This window comes from Stegostoma tigrinum, chromosome 8, assembly GCF_030684315.1.
Source record: "Stegostoma tigrinum isolate sSteTig4 chromosome 8, sSteTig4.hap1, whole genome shotgun sequence".
Taxonomy (NCBI): domain Eukaryota; kingdom Metazoa; phylum Chordata; class Chondrichthyes; order Orectolobiformes; family Stegostomatidae; genus Stegostoma; species Stegostoma tigrinum.
In genome coordinates, this window is record NC_081361.1 from 60157188 (window position 1) to 60176656 (window position 19469).

The following is a 19469-nucleotide window of genomic DNA, read 5'->3' on the forward strand; positions in this document are numbered from 1 at the left end:
AAATCTAAGCACTGTCATTCATGGAATGTACACAGAGTTCCTTAACCTAGACAGCAAAGTTGCACTGTTGGCAAAGACATTGTTGAATGAAAAGCTGTTGTGCACCAGCAGCTAAAATCTCAACCAAAGGCTAATCAAGGATTATGGAGGTGTCTGAGGAGACTAAAAGTACAAACAGCTTTTAAGCATTTTCCTCCTACTTCTCCAGTTCCTCATCAGCAGCTACATGTGTTTGTGCCCGCAGCTGCCCACACAGGGATGCAGAATCCCCAGTCTGGAGCAAGTCCAAAATGGGTGCCAATGAGCATGCGCCTCACGATCATAAATTCATATAGATGGTGAGGGTACACAGCCCGGCTTCACCCTCTTAGATGTAACACTGGTTTGGGCAGGGCCCCTGGGCATATAATAGCAGGGTGAGAGACAACAGGGCATCATCTCAACTACTGCACCCATGAGTCCACCAGGGCCCACTTGTCACACTGTACAGGTCACATCTGAGCACTCTTGAATTTATTTACTCACACTTTGTACATGACTTAGGTGTATGCTCAGTTGACCTCAGAAGCAATGAGGTGCATCTTATCAGTAATAGCAAGGTGGGCATGCTAAGGTCCAAGTCGACATGTTGCCAACATGAACAAGAATGTAGCCTAATTTGAGAAACTTTGGAGAGTTTCTTTTTTCTCTGCTGAATCACACAAGGAATGCAGAAGTCAAAGGCTCAAACATTGAACCGCTATTTGTATTGTTCTTTGTCCATCTAAACAATGCTCCACTTTGGCTAGGTGTAGGGAGGTCATGTATTGTCCAGATCATACTGGTTCTCTGTCAAGACCACTATTTTGATAACATTTTTAATGCAGGTCGCAGAATGAGCTTTGCATGGTATATGGAAGCCAGGAATTTTGCAAGTAGAGTCACAGAGCTATACAGCATGGAAACAGACCCTTCAGTCCAACTTGTCCCATTTGCCAGCATTTGGTCCATATCTCTTTCGACTTACATACACATCCAGATGCCTTTTAAATGTTTTAATTGCACCAGTGTCCACCACTTCCTCTGGCAGTTCATTCCATACACACACCACGTTCTGCCTGAAAAAGTTGCCCTTTAGATCCTTTTTAAATCTTCTCCCTTCCCCCGGCTCACCTTAAAACCTATGCCCTCTAGTTTTGGACTCCCCTGCCTTGGGTAAAAGACCTTGACTATCCACCCTACTGATGCCCCTCATGATTTTATAAACTCCTAAAAGATCACCCCTCACCCTCTGATGCCCAAGGGAAAATAGCCATTCCACTTCAGAAAAAGGACTACTGGCCAGAATGGTTCTTTCAGAGAGTTTGTTTCACAGAGCGGTGCAGTTGTGCAAATTTTATTCATTTAGGAATGTGAGCTTCACTGATTTGGAACATCTATTGCCTTAGACCACGCAAATGGTGCTGAACATTGTGCAATCATCAGCGAACATCCTCATTTCTGACCTTATGACCAAGGGAAGGTCATTAATGAAGCAGTTAAAGATGGTTGACCTGAGGACACTACCCTGAGGAAGTCCTGCAGAGATGTCAGAAAGCAGTGCATGGAGAATCTTTAAATATTAATGGGGCAGGGGCAAACAGATTCTTGATTACCAAGAGGATGAAAGATAACTGGGAGGTATGCACTAAAATAGAGGCGAGGTCAAAATCAGCCCATCCATGATCTTATTGAATGGCAAGGTAAGCTCAAAAAGCTGAGTGATGTACTCTTGTTCTTTGTCCATTTGTCCTGGAGTTGAGACAATTGCCAACAACCAAAATGCTCTCCCTATGTGCTCGATATGATGCCAACCAGCAGAGAACTTTCCTATGATTCTCACTGATTCTAGTTTTCCCAGGATTTCTTGATGCTACATTCAGTCAGGTGTAGCCCTGATGTCAAGGACAATCATTCTTGTCTCACCTCTGGAGTTTAACTCTTCTGTTCCTGCTTAAAATCAAGGCTGCACTGAAGTCAGAAGCTGAGGTACCTGGCAAAACCAAACGAAGCACCAGTCAGCATGTTATTGCAAAGCAAGTTTGGTTTAATAGCACCATTGATGGCCTTTCCATCAATTTGCTGATGATTGAGAATATACTGACAGCGCTGTACTTGGCTGAGTTGGATGTGTCCTGCAATTTGTATACAGGACATTCCTGGGAAATTTTACACATTGTTGGATAGATGCCAGTTTAGTAGCTGTAATGGAACAGCTTGGCTAGGGGTGCGACTAGTTCTGAAAATGTCTTTATTTCCATAATCTTGTCGGGCCTTTCAAGTGACATTGTGAGTGAGATGCCCTATCTGTGTGTATGCTGCAACATAAAAACCTATTAACAGCATTGTAAATCTTAAGTCATGACCCTCTGAAATTGGGCATTGCTTTACTCTGACCAAGTTGGCAGAATGAGTCTCTTGTTTACAGGCAATGTGGAGGGGTCAGGCTTGTGTATTCAGCAAACATAAGTTCAGGCTTGGGTTTCATGTTACTGGATGTAAATATTCAACTGGAATGCAGGAAGTGAATGATATAAAGCTGCTTTTGGAATCAGGCATGTTCAGAAATTGTGCACCCCCATGAAACTGGGAAGTGCCATGCTCATGGGTGCAATTTCTGAGTTCGATCAAGTTTTCAACATAACAAAGCAGGTCTTTGTCATAGCAAGCATCCAGACCCCTACTTTGTCATCCCAACATTATCGTCTTGTGTACTTCCAGATTTAAGCTGATCACTGGAAGCAATGTGAGAGGCTATATTGTAAACCAATCACTTTTTTTTCCAATGCCAAACCATTCACAGAGGAATGAGCTTGATTTTGCAATCTGAGACCACAAACCCACATTGTATCATCTCCTAAATGGTGCTTCTACATTATATTTTGATGATAGATGCTCCTTTTCCTTTTTCCAGAGATATACAAGTCAGTGTCACCCTTGTGAGTTCTTACATACTAATACACTAATTAGCCAGAGAAATAGCCTGTTCAGACCATCAAGCCTACTCCACCATTCAATAAGATGATGCCTGATCTTATTACTCCACACTTCACACCTCCTCCTACATGAATTCATCCTTTGTGTATCAGGAATCTATCTGGCTGTATGCTAAAAATACTCAAGATCTCGACTTCCAATGTCTTTTGAGGAAGAGAATTCCTTAATTCCAATGCCTTATTTTTAAACAGTCACTCCCACTTCATGGTTCTCCCACAACAGGAATACAAACTGTCAGAACAAGTCATCTCTTAGTCTTCTGAACTCCAGCAGACACAACCTGGCTGAACCGACCTTTCCAAATAAAGCACTTGTTCAGTCCAGGTATTAGTCCAATAATGCTTCTTTGAACATCATTCTACACATTTACACCCTCACATAAATGAGGCAACCAATACAGTATATTAAACATAATCTCATTAATGCCATGTTTAGCTTGCATAACCACCCTAGTTTTGTATTCAATTCCTCCTGAAAACAACAATATATCCTTTTAGAGATAGCAAGAACTGCAGATGCTGGAGTCAGAGATAACACAGAGTTGAGCTGGAGGAACACAGCAGGCCAGGCAGCATCAGAGGAGCACAAAAGCTGACATTTCAGGTCGGGATCCTTCTTCAGAAATTGAGGAGGGGGAAGGGGGCTCTGAAATAAATAGAGAAGAGGGGTGGGGCTGGGGAAGGTAGGTGGAATGGTGATAGGTGAGTGCAAGTAGGGAGGAGTGGGATAATAAAATGTGAGGCTGGATGAACACAGCAGGCCCAGCAGCATCTCAGGAGCACAAAAGCTGACGTTTTGGGCCTAGACTCTCTGATGAAGGGTCTAGGCCCGAAACGTCAGCTTCTGTGCTCCTGAGATGCTGCTGGGCCTGCTGTGTTCATCCAGCCTCACACTTTATTATCTTGGATTCTCCAGCATCTGCAGTTCCCATTATCAGGGAGGAGTGGGAATTGGTCAGTGGGATGGGTGGGGAGAGAATATGGACAGGTTGTGTCAGGTCAAGGAGGCAGGGATGAGAGGGAGGTTTGGATATGGGATGAGGCCAGGGGTGAGGAGATTTTAAAACTGGTGAAATCCATGTTTAGGCCATCGGGCTAAAGGCTCCCAAGGCGGAATACGAGGCGTTGCACCTCCACTTTGTGGGTGACGTCACTGTGACACTGGAGGAAGCCCAGGATGGACATGTCACGCAAGTTGTGGGAGGCAGAGTTAAAACGGTTTCTGGCTGGGAGGTGTTGTGGCTCATCGTGGAGAGCGAAGGTGGTCCATGAAATGGTCTCCAAGTCTATCCGTGGTCTCACTGACGTAGAGGAGGCTACATTGAGAGCAGCGGGTGCGGTAGACCAAGTCTTTAATATTTCTTTCCTTTTATCTTTCATAGTTACTTTCTGTATCTGCACATTAAACTTGAGATTCATGCACCAGGGCACTCAGATCTCTTTGTATCTCAGAACTTTGTACTCTCATCATTTTGATAATATGCTTCTTTTTTAATCTTCCTGTTAAAATGGGCAGTGTCACATTTTTCCCACATTATGCTCCATTTGCCATTATTTTTCCTCAATGTCTCTAACAAATCAAAATCCCTTTGTAGCCTCCCAGTGAGTGTCTTGTTCACAATTTAGTTTCCTACTGACATTTGAGTCACCAGCAAAATATAGCAACCACACCTTCGGTCCCTTAATCCAAGTCACTTATATCAATTGTAAAAGGTTAAGGCCACAGCATTTAGCCTGTGATACACCACTCATCACATCTTGCTAACCAGAAAATGACACATTTATAATATAATAAAGTGTGAAGCTGGATGAACACAGCAGGCCAAGCAGCATCTCAGGAGCACTTGAGATGCTGCTTGGGCTGCTGTGTTCATCCAGCTTCACACTTTATTATCTTGGATTTGCCAGCATTTGCAGTTCCCATTATCTCTCAATGACACATTTATACCTACTTGAGACAACTGAAATTTAAATCTTCAATTTAAATCTCAACAAATCTTCTCAAAACGCGCTGAAATTTAAAAAGAAATGTGAGGGCTGCAAGTCAGTTTGGTATTTACTTCCCACCCCAAATAATTATGAGGGTTCGGCTAAAAAAGCCAGCAAACCACTGATCACCACCTCCACGTTCTCACATATGGGAAACATTCTTTTCGTACGTGCTCATGTAATGTTCGCTGTTTCACAGAAGCTACAGTTTGGCTATGACAAGGGATGTTTCTTGCAAATTGACTATTCTGCAGCACTATTGCATAGCAGTAACTTTTGTTGGAATATTTCTGTCTATGCAGGCCCTCCTAAAGTTCCTCGCTTCCCAGCTGCGGATTTCACAGGCCCCCCAAGCTGCTTCTGAACTCGCTATCTGAGGGCAGTTAAGCATATGGATGGCAATAGAGATTGTGATTCATAATAAGTCTAGCTAGAAGTCTTGCAGTGTTCCAGTGTTTCAGCCAACTGGGTCAGCTTGGAATAAGTTCAGATTTACTCAACCTCATGAAATCACTACTTTATGATACATAAAAAATAATAAATAAATGTGCTTTTTAGTTTTCTTTTACAACATCAGAAGACCCTTCGCCACAAGAAACACTGTTATAACCATATCGTTCATTTCTTCTCAACAAACCAAAAGCTCTAATCTAGTCCACTGAATAGTCAGTTCTTTGGCAGCACACAAGGTTAAAAGTCAGATAACCAAGACATTTAAAATGTAACTTTGTGTACAGAAAATGACAAACTGTTGACAATAAATGCCTCCATAATACTTTGTAAAGTTAATTTAAAAGGTCCTGTTATATTTTACAATATTTTACAACCATTTTGTTCAATGGGAACACAATTTCACTGTAATTGAACTCACACACTGAACATGACAGTATAAAAAGTAGGGGTTTTTTTGCAGCTCTAGACAACTAAAAAGTTTATAAACTTTTAAGTAATTATCGAGTAAATGTAGGCATTTTTAATATTACACTACATTATGAAAAAAGACAATTAGCAAAGCCATCATAGAACACTTAAAATAATTAATTGAAAGATAAAGGAGGGAACTTGTGCTTGAAGGTAAAGAATGTAGGCGAGATCCTAAATGAGTACTTTGCATTGGTATTCACTCAGGAGAAGGATTTAGAGCATAATGGGGTGTATATGGAGCATACTAATATGCTGGAGCAATTTGAGATCAAGAAAGAAGTGGTGTTTGATTGCTTGAAGAGCATTTAGGTGGATAAGTCCCCAGAGTCCAATAGAATCTGCCCCAGGTATTTGAGAGAGACGAGAGAGGAAATTGCTAGGGACTTGACCGAGATTTTTGTATCCTCACTAGCCACTGGAGAAGTCCGAGGACATACAAGTAGTTAATGTTGTTCCTGTGATCAAAAACAGAAATAGGGATAATCTAGGAAACTGCAGACCAGCGAGTCTCATAGCAGTGGTTGGGAAGCTACTACAGAGAATGCTTAGAGATAGGATTTATGCATATTTGGAAAAGCTTGGCCTAATTAAGGACAATCAGCATGCCTTTGTTGGGAGCAGGTCATCTCTTACTGACTTGATTGAATTTTTGAAGGAGATGACAAAGGTGATCAATGAGGGTACAGCAGTAGATTTACATGGATTTCAGTAAGGCTTTTGATAAGGTTCCTCATGGTAGAAATTAAGATGCATGGGATTCACAGTGACTTGGGCATGTGGATTCAGAATTGGCTTGCCCATAGAAGACAGAGTGTATTTGTGGAAGGGTATTTTTCAGGTTAGAGTTTTATGACTAGTAATGTTCTATAGGGATCCATACTAGAACCAGTGCTGTTTGTGATATATATAAAGGACTTGGATGAAAATGTAGATGGGTGCGTTAGTAGGTTTGCAGATGATACAAAGATCAATTGGAGTGTGGATAGTTGAACGTATCAAAGGATACAGTGGGATATAAATCAGTTGCAGATATGGGTGAAGAAATGGCAGGTGGAGTTTAATCCGGGTAAGTGTGAGGTGCTACACTTTGTGGGAGATCAAATACAAAGGAAAAGGAAACAGTTAAAGACAGGACTCTGTACAGAGGATCTTGCAGTGAAAGTCCATAACTCCCTGAAAGTGGCCATGCAAGTAGATAGGGTGCTAAAGGCGGCACAAAGACAGAAGTTGCTGGAAAAGTTCAGCAGGTCTGGCTGCATCTGTAAAGAATAAAATCAGAGTTAACTTTTCAGGTCCAATGACCCTTCCTCTGTGCTCCTGAGTTTCCTAGTGTCTTCCCATTCATTGAGTATGCCCTCATCTTGTTACTGCTTCCAAAATGCATCATCTCACACTTTTCAGGGCTAAGTTGCATTTGCCACCGATCTACCCATCTGCCCAACCTGTGTAGATCTTTCTGGAATCTATGACCTTCCTCCACACCGTCAATCATCCAATCAATCGCTGTGTCATCCACAAACTTAATATGGCTGCCCCCGCATTCTCATCCAAATCATTTATGAATATCAAATACATTATACTTCTGCTACACAATGTATAGCATTTTTAAGTAAGTCACCCTAAAAAGATATGGAATTCAATAAATGAAGTCAGTTCAAAGAAATAAGGGTTAATAGATTCCAATAGCCTGGGCCCAGTCTCAAATATCAAACCATCAACTTTGAATAAGACTACTCTTATTGATCCCACCATTATTTATTGCTGTATCACAAAGTCTACAATTCATAATATCACATCTGGAATTTGTGTTGTATCAATAATTATTGAAGCCACCTAATACAATCCTTAAGATAAAGAAATGGTTGTCAAATAACACAGATTGTTAGGTTGGATATTTTTAAAACTCATTCATGGGATGTGAGCATTGCTAAGGTCCTAATTCCCTTTAAGATGATGGTGGTGAGTTGCCTTTTTGAATCATTGCAGTCCATGGGATTATGGGCAGATCCACAGCGCTGTCTGAGAGAGAGTGTTCCAAGATTTCAACACAATGACAGTGAAGGAAGTGCAATATAGTTCTAATCTGAGTTGGGACAGTACATGGCATGGACTGGATCTGGCAGGTGGTGGGGTTTCCATTTGCCTGCCTCCCATGTTGATCAAAATGATAGAGGCTGTGGGTTTAGAAAGGGTTGTTGAAGAAGTGTGAGCGAGTTGCTGCAGTGCATCTTGTTGAAGCAGCTGATGATGTTGGGCTTAGGTCACTACCCCAGGGAACTCTTGCAACAATTTTCTAGGACTTGTCAATTTTCCAAACTGTCAATTTCATAGCTGTACTGGAGCAGCTTGGCTAGGGCATAACTAATTATGGAAGAGGTCTTCAAACATTATAGTTGAAAAGTTGTCAGGACTATAGCTTTTGCTGTATCCAGTCCACTCAGCTCTTCTTGATATCACATGGGGCAGATAGAACTGGCTGAAGAGTGGTGCTTACAAAGCAGGGGACTTCAGCAGGGAGCCAGGATGCATCATGCATCCAGCACATGTGGTGAGCATGGTCACTGAGGACTAGGATGTTTTTGAAGCCTCAAATTTGAGTGGACAATACTTTGTTAATTTATTTTCCATCAAGAACATAATTAGTTGCTACATCTGATTCAAAGCAATTTTACATTGCATGGGAATTTACTGATCAAGACTTCTCTTTCCCTATTCTTCATTCACAAGCTGCATCCCTGTACCCCATTCCTTCAACTTGTCCCTCTCTGATCCTTCATTCAGTCCTGAACTTTTTCCGTGGATTTTGCTCTACCATAACATCTCACACTCTAACATTTTAAATTCCTTGTTGTCAGATTTCACTTTCCAATTTCTTACTTCCCCTTCCTTCTCTTCTATTTTTACTTCTTCCCTGGGTTTGCCTTTGCAACTTTGGTGAGGGGGAGACAGTAACAGTAGAGTTCACGTGAATTGATGCGTTCGAGAATGCGACAGCCCAGCCACCAGCTGTACGGAAATAAGGGTAAGGCACAGTGGGAACAGTGTCAAATGCTGAGACACAGCCTGAAAAAAATGCAACAGGTAAGGAAGAAACAGGAATGCAATCCTTTTCAGACTTGCTGCGTCTAAACAAGACCAGTCAGTTCTTTCAGCTGGACTAAGCAACTGTTGCTGGAAACATTCTTTAATTACTCTTTCGGTCCAAGCTGAGAAAAACAAATAAATCATAATGCAATGTGGACACTATTAAGAAAAAGCATTCATCTCTACAGATCTTGATAATTAAAAAGAAATGACAAAATACCAAAGCCTGATTTCTCACATCTTCCTTTTTCAGTTGGGCCCTTCCAAAGGAACTTGGCTAACTTTTGATGTCAAGTGAAGGAAAACAATGTTGCTGAGAGTGGAAAGAACATGTCAACCCGGTGTGCTGCTGCTGAAATCATTATCTTCGCCACTTGTGAGCCTTCTAAGTTCTCGTAATCTGGCAGGTCAACCATTTCCACGAGCAGGAGGGGTGGCCTGGAGCACTCAGCTCTAATGAGCTGGATAACATGGAGAACCTGATCACGGGACTGAGTAATCCAGCAACAATCTTCACCACTAATCCAGCAAAAGCAGAATTCCGCAGATGCTTGATGTCTGAAACAAACACAGAGAATGCTGGAGAAATTTCGCAAACCTGGCAGCATCTGCGGACAGAGGAACACAATGTGTTCTTCTTGTGTTCACAATGACTTTTCAGAACTGAATATTCTTCAAATATTGCCAAACCTGCTGAGGTTCACCAGCAACTAATCATCTCAGTACAACAAATCCCAATTCCATAGGCTCTTAATCAGCTTTACAGAAACTATTTTCAGTCAATAGGGCTGAGGTTTATGTTTTGTGACGATGTTAAAGATGCACTGAATTCTTTAGACAGTTCTTGACTATGAGTCTTTGTTTTCTCACAATTTTTTACCAACTTGACTTCATTATCTCCCTGTCCCACACATATGGCATCCCTCACACCTGATTCCAACCCCATCATACCATGCACCAATCCTAGAACAACTCAACAGTCAACAGATATCCCAGAGTTCGCTAGCATCACTTGCACCCATGTTTAAAAGGCTGTTGCACACCTAGGCAAGCACAATCAGTGCAGCTGCTCTGTGTGGTTCCTGTCACTTAGAGCAGGGGCATCACAGTAGAGTCAGTCAGTACCACACTTTATTGCAGCCACCTGGATGTCCTGGTGGATGAGTGATGCAAAAATGGAACACTTTCTTCGAAGCCCATCAGTGGAGATCATACCAGTCTAGTCTGAAGTTACCACTTGTGTCAGTGCAGTCTTAGCCATCTGAAGGAAGGCCTAGCACATAGGAACATGGTCAATGACCTTTTCCACTCTGCCATTGTAAGTGCTACATTTTCTCTCTGACGCTTTACACTCACTCGTTGCTACTGTACCCACATGCCACCAAGGCTCAAGATCAGACTAATTCCTGCAATGTCTTCCACACTCCCTCTCCCTCAACCCGATCCCCAAAACCACTAACTCTGCATACACTCACACTCCCTAATCACGAGCTCACATCAACTTGCCCCGCGCCAAAAGAAACAGCTGTGCCACCACTTAACATGCATTAATAGCTGCCTCTCTCTCATCGCAGGAAGAAAACAGACCCCAATGGGGCAAAAAGAATCAAAATAGGTGGTGGGCTGTCTGACATACGACTCCTTACCTGTCATCCAGAGGGAATTCTGATTCTGTCTGCCCCGAATGGTTGGCTCATATCACCAAAGTACTTGTCATTCAAACCCCTATTAGATTCTACCATTGTATTTTTCTCTTGTCTATATTTCACATCAGTGTATATTTCCCTTACTTATACTGCAGTAATAAAATGAAAACATTTACATTGGAAAGACAGTGAAGGTTTTAAAATTATGAAAATATGGAAGATGGTCATGAGTCATGGTAGCTACACACTGTTTTGATAATATCACTCGCCCTGGACCATGGAGGCATCAAGACTTCATGTTGCACACAAATACATTTAAATTGCACTAAACATCAAGGCATTTTGATCCTAGCCTTCCACACTATATCCTTATATCTACAGTGTTTAGATATTTAACTACTTCATTGCCAACGGGAATACCTTGTGACTGCCTGTGCAAATAGATTCCAAATCCTTTTCCCTGTTATCCCTGGTCATCAACAGCACAGTCTGAGATATTCCTAAAAGTTAGCATTGTTTGTAAATTGGAAGTTTTATCATTTCAATATTGTCCTGTTTTCCAAGCCTGTTCTTTGCTAGGGTGTCTAGGACAGACAATGAGATTGACTGCCAGCCCAAAAACCAACTACTCAAGAATGAGTCAAAACAGCGAATAAACAGAGGAATAGGCATGCAATGCGCAGAGTGGGATAATTGAATAACAGAATTCCTCCAGTGCAGAAAATGGCCATTTGGCCTATGAAGTCTGCACTGACCTGAAGAGCATCACACCCCATCCCTGTACCCCTGCATGACGGCTAATGGGCACAATGGGGCAATTTTTTTTTAAGCATAGCCAATCCATCTAACTTGCACAACTTTGGGCTGCAGGACGAAACCAGAGGGCCCAATGGAAATCCACTCAGGCACAGGGAGAACATGTAAACTCGACACAGTCACCCAAGACTGGAATCAAACCTGGATCCCATGGCTCTGTGAAGCAGCAGCACTAATGACTTAGCCGCCGTGCCACCCACTCGCTGAGAGTTTGAGGCTAAAGAGAAGATTTTAAATTTGAAAGGGCAATTTCAATTTTATTGAGTCAGCAGTCACTATCCTAGCTCACTTAGAAAAACATCCACTCACTTAGTTACCAGCCTACAGCCACTGTCTGAAGGCTTGTACCCCAGATGGGCACAGTGAGACAGAAACACTTTGTTTATTCATTTTGAGCAATGTGGGCATCACTCGCTGGCCAGCATTTCTTGCCCATCCCTATTGTCCATGACAAGGTGGTGGTGAGCTGCTTTCTTGCATCACTGCAGTGATCCTGCTGTAGGTTGCTATTAGGGAGGGAATTCCAGGATTTGGACCCAGCAGCAATGAAGGAATGGTGATATATTTCCAAGTTGGGATGGGGGAGGGTTGGAACTTGGAGGTGATGGTGTTCCCATATGTCTGCTGCCTTTGTCCTTCTAGATGGAAGTGGTCATGGGTTTGGAAGGTGCTGTGTGAGGATCTTTGGTGAATTTCTGCAGTGCATCTTATAGAAAGTACACACTGCTGCTACTGAGTGTCAATGGTAGAGGGAATGGATGCTTGTGGATGTTGTGTCAATCAAGTGGGCTGCTTTGTCCTGGATGGTGTCAAACTTCTTGAGTATTGTTGGGGCTGCACTCATCCAGGCAAGTGGAAAGTATTCCAATGCTTGAAAAGGAAAGAAACTTAAAATTCCGCGAATGCAATAGTGAAAGTAGAGCTCTGATTTTCTAAAAATTGTCAATGAAATGGGTGGTAAGTATGAAACAGATCATAGAAAATAGTCAAATTATAATTAGAAAGAGCTTGAGGTCACGCCAGACACTGGAAACATGTGTTAGAAATAAACATGGCTGGCAGGTGGGATCTTACACTTTATCAGCTGTGACCAGCACTGCCTTTTAATACAGTGCAGGGTGCCAGCAACATGAGTTGCAGGTCCAATCAGCTCACTAGACTGTTGGCAGTAAAGTTTGTCGAAACCTTTGGCCTACTTGGGCAGGCTTCAGGGCTTCTTCCCTTGTTCGCAGTGAGGCTGCAGAGCTGCCAGTCATCCATTTACCACCGCAAGTCCTTACAGCAAATCCAAGAAGGGAAGACAGCTTGCCACTAGCTCCTCATAGAGCTCAACCATTAGGATACTGACTCAGAACTAAGTTCAGGGTCACAATCTGGTGAGCACATCACGGACATAGGTCCACAATGAACAGAGAAAGCAACAGATGGGGCCCACGACACCCAGACAGTTGGAGTGCAGGCCTGTAATGAGACCCTGGAATCTCTGACAGAGGTGCAGAGGCTTTCAGGGGAAAGTCTGGCAAAGATGCTGGAGCCCATGTGCAGACACAATTGGAAGGACCTGTCCAAGTTGCTGTTGAGGCTCTGGTGTGTAAGTGGCTGGCTGCTACCAGGTTCAGCACAACGTGCAGTGGCTGCTGGATGTGTGTGCAGACATTCACTCCTTCATGCTGGCCATGGATGCAGTGTAGCATTGGCAAGAGGAGAGGGGGAGCAAGGAATCTGGGAGGTGTCAGAGAAGGTGAAGGTCAGCCAGGCAACCCAGGGATGTCATCGCTGGGCACTGCAAGTATAGCCTGTACTCCACCCCATCTCTCCCCATGAGTCAATTGCCTCCAGAAGGGCAGTTTGAAGAGGTTGCACACGTACTTTTGCGAGAGAAATTCAGCAGGCCAGAGCCCTCTCGGCCCCTAACTACCAGAGATATCTTAGTCACCAGGTCATAGCAGTCAGCAGGCTGCCGCCATATCCGCTATGTTGCTGCTGCGATGCTCAGATAAGAAAGATCAAAAGGTGACAAAAGGCACAAAGGACAGGTATTAAGCAGGGTATAAAATACACCTTTGTAATTACATTTAATTCCACTTTCAGCACATTTGTTGGATATTTGTTTTGTCACTAGTTGCTGCAAATGATTGTATGCACTCAAGGGTGTTACATTTCATTCCTATCCGTTGCCCATGGTCACAGAATTGTGCACAGAGCAATAGAAATATACAGTGATATAGAGATCATGTCCTGGTCTTGTTCATGCAGATTTCTGAGCAGTACATTTAGCACAAACAGAATGCTCATTTTATCAACTTGGCTAGTAGACAGAATAACAAAATCAGCCATGTTAGGCTGAAAAAGGAAGAGATAATGTCACTTGTCTCTAATTACTGTACTGTTCCATGTATGGACTTCTCCTGGTCTCACCAGCTGTACTGTTTTTTCCAAGGTGAGGTCTTCCTTAGATTGCAATATGTCTGGTAGGGATTCATCAGTAAGACCTACTACATCTGTTTGATCTCTTATTAATTGTGCTTTAAGACCTTAATTTTTACATCCTTCAAATAGCCTGAAGAGGCTATTAATTGAACTAGCTTCTAGTCCATTATTATCTGGACCATTTTGTTAATTTGGCTTTTTCCAGAAATTTATTTTGAGTTGAAGTAGTTTTTGGAAGTTTTTCAGACTTCACATTTAGCTAATGTTTCAATAATGTTATCTGCTCCTGTTCCTTTGGTGTGAAGCATTGACTAATTCAGTTTCAGACTTGCTATGAAATCTTTAAGTAATTCTATGTTTCAAGAATCTTTTTGTGCAGATTTAAATGTGATTGGTCCTTCCATGAAACTTTTCAGGTAGTGTACATCAGGTAGCATTCATGGCTTCTCTAAACCTTTGGGCATTTTAGATGTTTGAAATTTTCCTTTTAACATCTGAAGTTTTCTCACCCTGCTCTGCATTTCACCGACTCCTGCTGTGGAACTGGTATTGCTGTGGAGAGTCACTCTGCTCAATTAAGTTTTCTTTCTTAATCAATGCAAAACCATTGAAAACTGCTTTACTTAAATTCATTTCAATATTGCATCACTCTCTATTTCCACAGCATCAAACATCGGGAACAACCTTCTACCTTGCAGTCCCACATACAATGAAATTGAGCTCAAAATCAGAACTGCGCATTTTAAAAAAAATTTGTGAGATAGACTGGACTTCACAAGCTTCAAAATCTCCCCTTCCCTTACTGCATCCCAAAACCAGCCCAGTTCTTCCCCTCCCCCCACTGCATCCCAAAACTAGCCCAGCCTGTCTCTGCTTCCCTAACCTGTTCTTCCTCTCACCAATCTCTTCCTCCCACCTCAAGCCGCACTCTATTTCCTACCTACCACCTTATCCTGCCTCCTTGACCTGTCCATCTTCCTTGGACTGGCCTATCCCCTCCCTACCTCCCCACCTATACTGTCCTCTCTACCTATCTTGTTTTCTCTCCATCTTCGGTCCGCCTCCCCCTCTCTCCCTATTTATTCCAGTTCCCTCTCCCCATCCCCCTCTCTGATGAAGGGTCTAGGCCCGAAACATCAGCTTTTGTGCTCCTGAGATGCTGCTTGGCCTGCTGTGTTCATCCAGCTTCACACTTTATTATCTGGGATTTCCCCATGCTGCCTGTCCATTGATACACTGATTCACCCTGTATTAAGGGCTGTTTACCAGATTTCAAGTTTCTAGGTTCTCTGACTTGACGTTTGTAATTCTCTTCACAGTGCAGCTCAGCATTGTGGTACTCTATGAATGCCTCTGTATATTGATGTCCAGACTTGCTCTGCATCCACTTTTTCCCTGGAGCAGATTTGGATGTGTTCCACTGTATCTTTCCAAGCTCTGCAGTTTAGCACTGCATTTTTCAGTCTTATTTAAGTTGAGTTAGATGTTTTCTGGAGTTCAGGCACCTGCACAAAGTCTTCCTTATGCTTGCTGTCAGGTGACTGATTATTAGCCTCTTGCACAATTACATTCTCCTTCCTGCCAAGCTTCCTGTTCCTAGGAACAGGACGAGATTCCACCCACTAGGCACTGATCCACCCTACACTGGAAAAATGCTGCTGGCAGGGTAAAATTACTTTTAATGGGACATGTGGATGCCTAATTATGTTTACTCTGTGGTGGTGAGCCCATATGAAGCCAGTCCTACCATTGATCAGGTTTCCTGACGGCAAGGCATGTTTGGGGAACAAATCTACCACGGGTCCCCACTATTCTTATGCACACCTACCCCATTGTGATCCCTCTTTGTGCGGGCTCATAAAATTCTCCTGAGACTTGACTAAAAACTCAAGACTCAGTAGCTATGTTTTCATGCTCAGCCAAGGGCCTATACATAACAGTTAAATGTTCGTGGAGCTATGATTGGTAAAGGCAACGTTTCCAGACTAAATGGTTGATTATCCAAACACCCTTTGATGACTGTGAAATTGAAGCAGATAAGGTTTGGGCGTACAGCAATATGTCACAGAAACAGACCCTTTGGTCTAACATGTCCATGTTGACTAGGTTTCCCAGACTAAATCAGTCCCATTTGCCTACATTTTGCCCATATCCCTCTAAACCCTTGCTATTCATGTATCTGTCCAAATGTCTTTTAAATGTTGTAACTGTACCTACCTCTACAACCTCCTCTGACAGTTCATTTCATACAGGTACCACCTTCTGTGTGAAAATATTGCCTCTCAGGTCCCCTTTAAATCTTAACCCTCTCTCCTTAAACCTATACCCCCTAGTTTTGAACTCCCCTATCCAAGGGAAAGACGTTTGCTATTCATCTTATCTATGATCTATGATTTTATAAACCTTTTCCAGATAAAAGAGCCCCAGCCAATCCACCTGCTCTTTATAACACAAACCCTCCAGTCTCAGCAACGTCCTTGTAAATCTTTTCTGCATCATTTCTAATTTAAAAATATGTTTCCTATGGCCGGGCAACCAAAGCTGTACGCATTACTCCAAAAGTAGCCTCTCTAGTGTCCCATACAGCTGCAACATCCCACCTTCTATACTCAAATGCTCTGACTGATGAAGGCAAGCATGCCAAATACCTTCTTCACTGCCCTGACTACCTGTGACACCACTTTCAAGGAACAATGTGCCTTTATTCCTAGGTCCCTCTGTTCAACAACACTCCCCAGGACCCTACCATTAATCGCATATGTCCTGCCCTTGTTTGTCTTACCAAAATGCAAGACTTTGCATATATCTAAACTAAACTCTATCTGCTGCTCCTTGGTCCACTGGCCCAGCTGATCAAGATCCTGCTGTAGTCTTCGAAAACCTTCTTCACTCTCCACCATACCGACCATTTTGGTGTCAGTCACAAACTTATAAGTCATGCCTCCTATATTTTAATCCAAATTATTTATAAAAATGATAAACAACAGTGGATCCAGCAGCAATCCTTGTGGCACACTGCTGGTCACAGGCCTCCAGTCCAAAAAGCAACCCTCTACTACCACCCTCCCAATTTTTAATCCAACTGGCAAGCTGTGAAGCCTATGCTAACCAACCTAGCATGCAGAACCTTGTCAAAGGCCTTGCTAAAGTCTGTATAGACAATGTCTACTGCGCTGCCTTCATCGATATTCTTGGCCACATTCTTAAAAAACAGAATCAAGTTTGAGAGACACAATTTCTACGCCCAAAGCCATGCCAACTATCCTAAATCAGTTCTTGCTTTTCTAAATACATGTAGATCCTGTCTCAGAATCCCTTCCAACAATTTACCCACCTCTGACGTCAGTCTCTTACCAGTCTGTAGTTCACTGACTTTTACTTGCAGCCTTTCTTAAATAATGACACTGCATTAGCTAACCTCCAGTCTCTGCTCGGGTCCCCACAATTTCTTCCGCAGCTTCCCACAATATCTTGGGATACACTTGATCAGGTCCCGGGGACTTATCAACGTTTATGCTTTTTAAGGCCTCCAGCACTTCATTCCATGACAATTTTAGCTGCATGTTCCAACATTGTGCGTAGTAGTGCCCAAAATGTAGGACATGAATGTGCCTGTCACATGGAGAAAACACCTCATCCAATGTATTTTCAGCCATCTGTGCAATAGCAACTCTGCATAATTCGGCACTTGTTTGTCCTTGGTGCTGAGTGTTGCAATGCTAGTGGGATGGGGGAGGATTTAAACTTCAAAATTCAAAAGTCTCTGCAATCAATCACAGTTGAAAAGAAATGCAACTGCTAGAGATCCAGAAAATTGATGAAAACACGGCACTATAAATTCAAAAGGCTTGTGAAAATACAAACCTGTCAGATCTGATCATAAAATAGGTTCTGGACAAAGTACTAAAATTTTCCACGAACTACTTTGGAAACCTGAAAGTCAGGAAAGGACTCAGTAGAATCTGATGCTATTATAATTTTTTTTAATGTAAAATCTTCTAATTTAGTAGAACACCTGGCTGGCAAACCTTTCTTCAAAAGTAAGAGAATTTGGATTGTACTGATCGGTTTAGAGGGAACAGTAGCTGAATTGTAAGCTCTGGGAATGGCATTCCTGATGCACCGCACAGACCAAATAGACACAAAACCCATTTACAAAAGTTCAGCATCTCAGCCAGAGTTTAATTCATATTTCCTTCCAATTTGCTTCTTAAAATTTATAATAAGCTGCAAATATTTTCTACTTGTAAGCAGAGGAGCAAGAAATTTCAAGTAAGTTTTTCTTTGAAAGCTGACCAAAATCTCAGAAACAGGTTCGCGGCAGTCTCCTAAATTGGTACATCTGGAAATCCAACAGCAACAATTGTTTTATAATTATAGGCTGCAAAAGCCCATTAATGAACTTTTCATGAAGGAAAAAAAGTCTTATCTTTCAAAAAAAACAATGACATAAACAAACCTTTTTCCACAGTCTTCAAAGGATTTGAAGCAAGCTCCTAAATTGCAACTGACAGCAAGCACTAAAGGCAGAGCACAGTGCCAGAGCATACAGTAATCTAATCAGAAACCATGCTGGCTTGGCCAAGCTCCACTAACTCATGTAACGTTTGTTAGGCCATTGTCCAATTTCTCTGAAACCCTGTAAATATTATTCAAAAACAACAAATTTCCGAGGGCTCGTCCATGGCCAACTTCATTTATGACAATAACGGGTGCACATTTAGTGGCACAACAGCCATGTCAACAACAGCCTATAGTTTACATGAGCTTGTTTCATCAAGCTAACTCAATCGGAGCCAAAAGATTACGATTCCATTCAAGGTAGGTAGAGGAAAAAAAAATGCAAAAAACTGACTTGACAGGCTTCAATACTGAGCCATACCATTTTGTTCTCTAGAATAAACTTGCAATTAGCTGCTATATATCTTTTAAAATAACCGGGAACTTTTCTTCCCCATTTCAATTGACCCCTTTCTTTGTACTCATTTTGACAAGATTGAAAATGTCAACAAAATAACAGCTCCAGTTCTTACTTGGGATGTATCATGATTAAAGATGACAGCATTCAAGTCCCCACAGTTGTAATGCTTGATGAGGTCCTCTGTTGTGTAAGGGGCTTGCAAACTGCCTGCTCGGAGGCTTTCATGTTGCAGCAGAGTTTGGTTTAAAGCGAAGAGGACCTGTAATGACACAAGAATAAAACAATTATGAAGAATACTACTAAGTTGGAAACAGATGGAATTTTAAACAGCATGGTTCCGGGGTGCATAACAACATAGGCGCAGTCACATCCCTGTACAGGGTTTAATAATGAAGCTGTGTTTCTATTTTAAATAGGCAAAATGTTGTGCATGATGAGAAATGTTATGTTAGGAATGAGACAATTCAGGAATCATTTTCTGTACACATATTTTTCTCCTCTCTTCATCAAAAGATGCTGGACACTGATCATCGCTTTTTATACCAGCCAGGCATCAATTTTTCAAGGGTGAGCCCAGATAGTGAGTTTTGGAAGAGCTACTAAATTCTGTGATGGTCCATTTGCTGTCTGAACCTAATGATGACA

General features: G+C 42.2%; 1 protein-coding gene across 2 annotated transcripts in view; it reads right to left on the bottom strand.

Moving 5' to 3' along the window:
* The window catches only part of LOC125456043 (metalloprotease TIKI2-like), a 383081-nt gene that overhangs the window by 174016 nt on the left and 189596 nt on the right, over positions 1–19469 (bottom strand). For both annotated transcript variants that reach the window (XM_048538687.2, XM_048538688.2), the window contains exon 3: positions 18937–19083. In XM_048538687.2, coding sequence (XP_048394644.2) covers positions 18937–19083 — 147 coding nt within the window. The remainder of the gene's footprint in view (positions 1–18936; positions 19084–19469) is intronic.